The sequence below is a fragment of the Trematomus bernacchii genome, unplaced genomic scaffold, assembly GCF_902827165.1.
Source record: "Trematomus bernacchii unplaced genomic scaffold, fTreBer1.1, whole genome shotgun sequence".
Taxonomy (NCBI): Eukaryota; Metazoa; Chordata; class Actinopteri; order Perciformes; family Nototheniidae; genus Trematomus; species Trematomus bernacchii.
The window spans coordinates 340,286-350,000 of record NW_022987743.1 but is presented as its reverse complement, the minus strand read 5'-3'; the positions used below and the strand labels follow the sequence as shown (position 1 = coordinate 350,000).

The following is a 9,715-nucleotide window of genomic DNA, read 5'->3' as shown; positions in this document are numbered from 1 at the left end:
GTTCACAGCTACAGTTGGGATACCTTTGTTAGCATGTTACTCTCATGTTGGAAGAGGACGTTCAGGATTTTCCCAACAGAAATAAATAATTATAACCCCGTCTCTCATCAGTGTTTCCTCGCCTCCCGATGGTGAACGGCCTCATGGGAGTCGCCTCTCCTCTCTTCCAAAGCAGCCAGAGTCCGGCGGCCTATAGAATGCCTCCTCCTGAGAGCCCCGCCCCCTCCCCGTCCCCGTCTCCGTCCAATCGGGGAGCAGAGGGCGAGCCGGAAGTGATGTCGACGGCTCAGAGAGGAATGTTGAAGTGGGAGAAGGAGGAGGAGCTGGGAGAAATGGCCACCGTCGCTCCTGTCCTCTACTGCAACACCAAGTTCCCCCAAATGAAGGAGGAGCACCCCGGTACACACACACACACACACACACACACACACACACACACACACACACACACACACACACACAGACAACCACATTACATGTCACATGTTAGACGCTTTTATCCAAAGCGACTTACAGACTCAATACTGTGGACAATCCCCACAGGAGCACTTTGGAGTGAAGTGTCTCAGGGACACAACGACATGCTGACTGCAGTGGGGTTTGAACCTGAGCTCCCTTGATCCCAACACCAACGCACTATTCACTGCGCCACACGCCTGCCGTTACACTACTGTATGTTTATTGTGTGTGTGTGTGTGTGTGTGTGTCTCTCAGACTGGTCGACCCGAGTGAAGCAGATCGCTAAGCTGTGGAGGAAAGCCAGCTCTCAGGACAGAGCTCCCTTCGTGGTGAGTGTTTATTAAAACTCAAAGTCACATCATTCTGTATTACAGTATGAGCAAGATGTATTTAGTTATCCGCAGCCAAAGAACATCTAGTGTGTTCAGCCCTGATCTAGACTCTTCATTTGCACCAAAATTAAGCATTTTAATTCAAAATGTGCCAAATGTAAGCTGGAAAGTCCTGGCTCTGCGTGATATACTGCAAAGAAGAATAAAAATACAATATCCGGTTTTTAAATATTACCACCCGGATGTTCTGTTTTAATGGAATTAGATAAACTACTACTAGCATTTATTAAGTAGAAAACAATTAAAATGTTGTCTTTTTTTCCCCAAAAACCAACATTGACGTCACGTAAACAAACATGTAAAGAGTAAAAACTTTAAAAAAATAAATATGTGTGAGTTATAATCAGTTAAGGACATTATCCTCAGTGGATGTTAAAAAGAAATCCCTAAATGTTGTATTTTGTGGGTTTTTATGACATTTTCGTCTCTCAGGGGAGTCAGTCAGCTTTAAGGCTGCACTCAAAGCGCCGGTTGTAACTTTAAGACTCTATAAATATACTTATTTAAATATATAATATATATACGGTGAGTAAGGGATAATGTGCAGCGAGGCGGTCGCTATGGGTAACAGGAGGATCAGAGAGCCCGACGCGAAGCAAAGTAACGACATGACTCCCAATATGAATTGAAATGCTTTTATAGATTTCAAAAATAGTAGGCTATTATTTATTTAAATGACGTGCATCCGCTAAGAAAATAGTCCGTTGTTACCGTTTGAACTACGTAGCAACGCGGCAGGAACTGCTTCGATGGCGTTTTTGCGGAGCTTTGTGATTACAGATTTGAAAACATCGCTGCTTGCTTTAAAAGTAGCTCAACTCATGAAGTCAGACCTTGGGAAGTATCTAGAAGGAGGGTTTCTGCCCCGTTACTTCTCCGCTGTTTTCTTGGCCCAGTTCCAAACTGCATACAGTTCAATCGACCGGACTTCTTTCTGCAGATGTGAGCGTCCTTAACAACGGTCAATAAGTGCTTAACAACGGTCAATAAGTCCTTAACAACGGTCAATAAGTCCTTGACAGCGGTCTGTCTGTTCTGGATTAACAACGTGTCACGTGTTCTGAATTGGCCAATCAGAATCGAGTATTCAACTAAGCCATGTAATAATGTATTCCATCACATGATTGGCTCTGCATTGAGTCATCAGTTCTGGTAATGACTGAAAGCAGAAGTCTAGGGCAAATAATTGGAAGCAAATATTCAACAATTACACCAACTGTATTGTATATTATATTCTTTGCGAGCTCTTGCGGGGCCACACAAAATGGGGTCACGGGCCTTTAGTTTGACACCCCTTTTTTAGGACATCAGATCAAGGTTTTTCAAAATAAGAGCCTTTTCATGTTTTGCCGTTGGGACCAAACAGCGTCTCTTTAACCCCCCCTCTCTGTTTCCTCTGTGCAGCAAAAGGCTCGAGACAACAGAGCGGCTCAGCGAATCAACAAGGTGCAAGTGTGCAACGAGCCAATCAAACGGCCCCTCATCCCACAGCCCCTCCCCCCTCTACCACCACCATCAGCGTTGACCCCGGGACCTTTTGACCCCGACTCCATGGACTGTGATGCCTTCAGGGACTCAGACGATGCGTTCAGGGACTCTGAGGGATTCAGGGACTCCGATGGGTTCAGGGACTCCGATGCGTTCAGGGACCCTCTGAGACCCCGGGAAACGGAGCAGGAACAAGAGTGGAAGTTCAGACAGGTGAGTGCTTAACATCACCTGCATCAGGTAGAGAGAGAGAGGGGGGGGGGGGGAGGGGCAGCACCAGACTGCAGCCAATCAGAACGCTCAATTTAAAGATCCCACTTCCTGCAGTAGTTTTTTATTTTATTTATTTGGGGTCACATTATATTAAAATAATAATAATAGATTTAATTTAATTTAAGACACTTTACAGTAGTGACACAAAGGAAATACAATAAAATAAAAAGTACAGTTTTACAATTGGTAAAATGAAAAAGTACATAGAGGTTGTTTGAAATGACAAATATCTACACATGTACAGATGTATCTACTTAAACACACACACACACAGACACACACACACACACACACGCACACACATATATATATATACAAGCACATACACACATACATATATATTCAAACATGTACGTACACATACACCTATATGCAAACATACCCTGCAGTAGTTTGATGAATGGAGTAAATCATCGTACAGGAAGTAGAATTCACGGCTGCAGTTACGGTGCTGGTTCCCCCCCCCCCCCCCCCGCTCTGATTGTAACCATGGTAACCTCCATGCTGCATGTCTGGGGGGTTTCGATCATTTTACGCCATTGTGTCATTGCCTTCCACTAATCCCTGTGCTGTGACTGTCATTGAAAAAGGGAGAGGGTAAAGACAGAGGGGGAGCCAAAGCCCTAAAATCACCATCAGATAAAGATTGTCCCTACCAGGCACCTGTAGCAGGACCAGAGGCTCTGGTAAGAACCAACACAGGCAGAGACCCTCCCTCACACTGCACTCTCTCTGGATCCCAGACGCTGGACCACTGCTTTACATGTTCTATGTTTAAAGAAACCCTTTAAGATCTGTCCACCTTCAGTTAGCCGTGATGTTGCTATCTAACGAGCTAACACTTCTCTTTTCACACTTTTGTGCACACTTATCCGCTGCAGAACCTTTCAGTTTGTGTGTACAGACAGAGGGATGGAAATACCGTTTCCCACAACAATATGTATACACCTATATATACACAATCAACAGACACATTTATACATATGCACACATGTATTTAAATTAGCATTAGCAGTCATTACCGTGAGTTATTATGAGATCAGTCTGAATCAGTCTGAATGGCCAAAAGTGACTGAAATGTGATATTTTTACCAATGTTTTCAGCCCTAAGAATTAATCATTTCAACACCAAAACTAAACTAGGATAAGATGGAGAGACTGGCTGCAGAGAGTTCATTCTTTAGGTTCAAAATGTGATCTGGTCCTCCTTCAATCAGAACTGGTTTCTCCAGCGCTTTCATAAACCCTGTCGCTCCTCAAGCTTAAGGGAGTGGGAGCTTTGCCACTCAGCTGGACCGAGGGTATCTCCTCTGGTTTGCATGTATTTGGGGAAAACCAAAGCATGTCAGCGGCCTCACAGCGACTGATTTTATTCTGAAGGTTTGCTGCCTTATCAAAGCAGGGAGGACAAGTGTCTGTCGTGGATCCGATGTAACACTCACAAGATTAATCGGTAAAACACAGAGATGGTTGAAGTTAAATATCATAGAGACACGTTACCTTGCACCAAAGCTGTCTATAGTCTAATGCCTATAGAGTAAGAATATCTCACAGGTTATAAACACTTCAGACAGCAGACATGTTCTGACCTCATACAGTCATATATGTTGCATCCTCTGTCTCCTCAAACTTTACATGATCCCAGATTTCATGACCTTATTTGACAAATGACAATAAAAGCCTTGAAAGTTATTTAGCAGCTAGCACACACGCCAATAGAGAGGCGAAGCCCCGCCCATCTACGTCCGACCCATGGGACCTTATTTCGGAAAAAGTTTGCATTGAAGTCAATGGAGAGAGAAAGATTATCTCTGGATCCCGTTTGAATTGAGCCATGAATTACACATATGATGTTTGTCAATCTTAAATAATAATTTCCATGTCAAAAAAGTCACAGTTTGTCGTAAAACTGTTGAAATATAAGACTATGAAAAATACGCAACTAGAAAGACTACAAATCCCAGAGTCCCGGTCCCGCATGCTGGCTCTTAGGAACCGACTAACTCCCCTTGTGTGTATGTACAGCTCTCAACATGCCCAGACTTGGAGTGATTTTCACCTCTTTTAATACTTTCCGCCTCATTCTGAAAGAAAGAAGTGAAATGTGCCAACGTGACGGCCGTCTGGGTGTGTGGTGCGAGACGGGAGATGGAGTTCATTGAGCGCTTTCACACACAAAAGTGTTACTTCACAGTTTTATTTTTTTGACTTGAAAAATGATCTTTTAAATTGACAAACATCATATGTGTAATTCGTGGCTCAATTCAAACGGGATCCAAAGATAATCTTTCTCTCTCCATTGACTTCAATACAAACTTTTTCCTAAATAAAGGGAGGGACCTCGCCTCTCTCTGAGGAAACAGCTGCTGGTGAAGGAACAGATGGGCGTGGCCTCTTTCCATTCCTCAAATAGCATGGCTTACAACTCATGATGATATAAAGAGGGAGGGACAGTGAGCTGCCCCATCATCACGTTTACCTCCCCCTGTGTTACCTCCCACTTTCTCACCTCTCTCCCCCCCGTCTCCCCCCTGTCTCCCCCCTTTCAGGTAATGCGTCAGAAGAGTAAACAACAGGCGAAAATCGAGGCGACCATAAAGCTGGAGCAGGTGAAGAGTGAGCAGCTCCGTCAGCAGAACCTCTTGCCCCCCGTCTCCCCTGATGCTGGCAGCAACTCCCCCTCGGATCACCCTCCGTCCAGACACCATGACGACGTGTTCCTCCGCCCACAAGCCCCGCCCCCATCCGGTTTCTCTTCCCTCCCCCATTCGCCCCTCCCTTCCTCCCCTCTCCACCAACCACCATCCTCCCCTCAGATGTTCTCTCCACCGTCGTCCCGCCCCTCCTCCCCCTGGGACCCCTACAGTAAGATGGGGGGCACGCCTCGCCCCGCCCCCCCCTCCCAGAGTAACCAGGCCCCCCCCCTGCAGCGCCACAACTCCCTGGGAGGAGCCTCGCCCGCCCACGACGCCTTCGGCTCCCCCGCACCCTCCCCGACTCCAAGACCCCCGACAGGAACCTGGGAAACCTACAAGGTAAATCCAAATATGTCTTTTCTCGTTATCTCCTCCTAGTAACTGTCTCCTCCTCGTTATCTCCTCCTAGTAACTGTCTCCTCCTCGTTATCTCCTCCTAGTAACCGTCTCCTCCTCGTTATCTCCTCCTAGTAACCGTCTCCTCCTCGTTATCTCCTCCTAGTAACCGTCTCCTCCTCGTTATCTCCTCCTAACCGTCTCCTCCTCGTTATCTCCTCCTAGTAACTGTCTCCTCCTCGTTATCTCCTCCTAGTAACCGTCTCCTCCTTGTTATCTCCTCCTAGTAACCGTCTCCTCCTCGTTATCTCCTCCTAGTAACCGTCTCCTCCTTGTTATCTCCTCCTAGTAACCGTCTCCTCCTCGTTATCTCCTCCTAGTAACTGTCTCCTCCTCGTTATCTCCTCCTAGTAACCGTCTCCTCCTCGTTATCTCCTCCCAGTAACCGTCTCCTCCTCGTTATCTCCTCCTAGTAACTGTCTCCTCCTCGTTATCTCCTCCTAGTAACTGTCTCCTCCTCGTTATCTCCTCCTAGTAACTGTCTATCCTCGTATCTCCTCCTAGTAACGTCTCCTCCTCGTTATCTCCTCCTAGTAACCGTCTCCTCCTCGTTATCTCCTCCTAGTAACCGTCTCCTCCTCGTTATCTCCTCCTAGTAACCGTCTCCTCCTCGTTATCTCCTCCTAGTAACCGTCTCCTCCTCGTTATCTCCTCCTAGTAACCGTCTCCTCCTCGTTATCTCCTCCTAGTAACCGTCTCCTCCTCGTTATCTCCTCCTAGTAACCTCCTCCTCGTTATCTCCTCCTAGTAACCGTCTCCTCCTCGTTATCTCCTCCTAGTAACTGTCTCCTCCTTGTTATCTCCTCCTAGTAACCGTCTCCTCCTCGTTATCTCCTAGTAACTGTCTCCTCTCGTTTTATCCTCTAGTAACCGTCTCCTCCTCGTTATCTCCTCCTAGTAACGTCCTCCTCGTTATCTCCTAGTAACTGTCTCCTCCTCGTATTATCCTCCTAGTAACCGTTCCTCCCGTTATCTCCTCCCAGTAACCGTCTCCTCCTCGTTATCTCCTCCAGTAACCTTCTCCTCCTCGTTTATCCTCCCAGTAACTGTCTCCTCCCGTTATCTCCTCCTAGTAACTGTCTCCTCCTCGTTATCTCCTCCCAGTAACTGTCTCCTCCTCGTTATCTCCCCAGTAACTGTCTCCTCCTCGTTATCTCCTCCCAGTAACTGTCTCCTCCTCGTTATCTCCTCCCAGTAACTGTCTCCTCCTCGTTATCTCCTCCCAGTAACTGTCTCCTCCTCGTTATCTCCTCCCAGTAACTGTCTCCCTCCTCGTTATCTCCTCCCAGTAACTGTCTCCTCCTCGTTATCTCCTCCCAGTAACTGTCTCCTCCTCGTTATCTCCTCCCAGTAACTGTCTCCTCCTCGTTATCTCCTCCCAGTAACTGTCTCCTCCTCGTTATCTCCTCCTAGTAACCGTCTCCTCCTCGTTATCTCCCAGTAACTGTCTCCTCCTCGTTATCTCCTCCCAGTAACTGTCTCCTCCTCGTTATCTCCTCCCAGTAACCCTCCCCTCTTGTTTTCTCCCCTCAGGTCTGCAGCAGGCTCGCTCCGTTATGATGAGCCCTCCCTCAGGCTCAGCCCCATCAGGTCTGGTCTCCATGCGAGGCTCAGAGTACCAGAGGCCTCCTCCCAGTACCCTCCGTGTTGGGGGGTCTGAACTGTACAATCGTGGGGGTGAACTGGTCCAGGGCGGTTTGTTTAAAGCCCCGATGCCCCCTCAGGAGTCCTTTGGCCCCCCAGGAGGAGTTCGTAGACCCACAGATCTGGGTTTTGACTTCCCTTCCAGTCCACTATCAGGACTTGGTTCCCCTCATCGGAGCCCCTACGCCCAACAGATCCCAGACCCCTTTTCCCAGCTTTCCCCCGGGACCGCCCGTCCACATTCTGACCCAGCATACCTGTCGCAGTACAACCAGCAGTCCACCAGTAGGAGGCCGTCCCCCTCCCATCAGAACCTGGACCCCTACGCCTCAAACCCCGGGACCCCTCGCCCATTCCCTCGATCCCCAGGAGGACAGCGCAACAACGACCCCTACAACCAGCAGCCCTCCACCCCGAGACCCTCCACTGGGGAGGGACTAGGACTCTCTGAGACCTTCACCCCACAACACCACCAGGTAACAAATACCTGTACTTTCTACTTCTTACATGTTGAACCCAAATACCTGTACTTTCTACTTCTTACATGTTGAACACAAATACCTGTACTTTCTACTTCTTACATGTTGAACACAAATACCTGTACTTTCTACTTCTCACATGTTGAACTCAAATACCTGTACTTTCTACTTCTTACATGTTGAACACAAATACCTGTACTTTCTACTTCTCACATGTTGAACTCAAATACCTGTACTTTCTACTTCTTACATGTTGAACCCAAATACCTGTACTTTCTACTTCTTACATGTTGAACCCAAATACCTGTACTTTCTACTTCTTACATGTTGAACTCAAATACCTGTACTTTCTACTTCTTACATGTTGAACACAAATACCTGTACTTTCTACTTCTCACATGTTGAACCCAAATACCTGTACTTTCTACTTCTCACATGTTGAACACAAATACCTGTACTTTCTACTTCTCACATGTTGAACACAAATACCTGTACTTTCTACTTCTTACATGTTGAACACAAATACCTGTACTTTCTACTTCTTACATGTTGAACCCAAATACCTGTACTTTCTACTTCTTACATGTTGAACACAAATACCTGTACTTTCTACTTCTTACATGTTGAACACAAATACCTGTACTTTCTACTTCTTACATGTTGAACACAAACACCTGTACTTTCTACTTCTTACATGTTGAACTCAAATACCTGTACTTTCTACTTCTCACATTTTCCAAACAGGCTGGTTCCTTTAGTTTGAATGTGTGTTTGGTGGCGTGATCATTATTATTTAGAGTCATTGCGTGCCTATTGATTTGAACACGATCCGTGTATCCATCATTTCCTGGTCTTCTCTAAAGAAGAGGGACCAATGAAAACGTTGTCATGTTGCCGTTGTTCAGCATGGAAACATTCATTAGCTAACAATGACATTATTGTTCTATTAATATAAAGGGAGGTCAGGTACTCTTTAAAACAGCTGCTAGTTATGGGTACTTTTTACTGAAGTACATTTCAAAGCCTCTTTACTTTGACTTGAGTAAAGAAGTTTAGTCAGTACTTCTACTTTCACCAGAGTATTTTTAAACACGAGTATCTGTACTTCTACCTGAGTGAAGGATGTGTGTACTTTCACATCTCTGGTCAGTCATCATTAGTGCTCCAGATAACTGAATAAGTTAACTGACCTTTTCAAAAGGTGGAAACAAGAAAAATATATCTTTTGCCATAAATTCACTTTTTCTTTCCCAATATAAATCATCTTGGTGTCAAAATCATACATTGTGACTTTGTAGAAACCACATTCAGACGTCAGGAGTCTGTGGCCCCAGAGGGATGAACGGGGCCCTTGTGGTGCTTTTATCCACTGTTATTAAAGCTATCTTCAATAATACCTCCTGTTTTCCTCTCTTCAGTTGCAGCAGTCTCCAGGAAGACTACAACAGCATCAGGACTCATTTCCCAGAACCCCCGGGGGCAGCCAGACCCCAAAGCACCCTGGGATGTCGGAGGAGAGCGGGTACCACGGCGGTCAGACTCCGGTTCACGACCCGTTCGAGCAGCAGGGTCACATGACACCAGGCCCCTCACAGACAGACAAGACGACAGCCAATGAGATGGCAGTGCTGGGCGGGGCCTCCTTAGACGGACCAATGAGCATGCTGCCTCAGCTCGGGGACTCCGAGGAGAAGCTCAGACAGGTAGGACCAAATAATAACGTTATTCATCGGAGTTCTACTGGGTTCTCTAGTGTTCTACTGAGTTCTACTGGGTTCTCTAGTGTTCTACTGAGTTATACTGGGTTCTCTAGTGTTCTACTGAGTTATACTGGGTTCGCTAGTGTTCTACTGGGTTCTCTAGTGTTCTACTGGGTTCTCTAGTGTTC

At 46.4% G+C, this 9,715-nt stretch overlaps 1 protein-coding gene across 1 annotated transcript in view; it reads left to right on the top strand.

Annotated features, from left to right (window-relative positions):
- LOC117496408 (histone-lysine N-methyltransferase 2C-like) overlaps positions 1-9,715 on the top strand; it is a gene marked incomplete at its 5' end in the record, with an annotated part of 48,868 nt that overhangs the window by 4,604 nt on the left and 34,549 nt on the right. Inside the window, 7 exon segments of the mRNA XM_034148068.1 lie at positions 112-399; positions 715-788; positions 2,256-2,552; positions 3,203-3,298; positions 5,162-5,647; positions 7,246-7,824; positions 9,246-9,530. Of these exon segments, the coding sequence (XP_034003959.1) occupies positions 112-399; positions 715-788; positions 2,256-2,552; positions 3,203-3,298; positions 5,162-5,647; positions 7,246-7,824; positions 9,246-9,530 (2,105 nt within the window).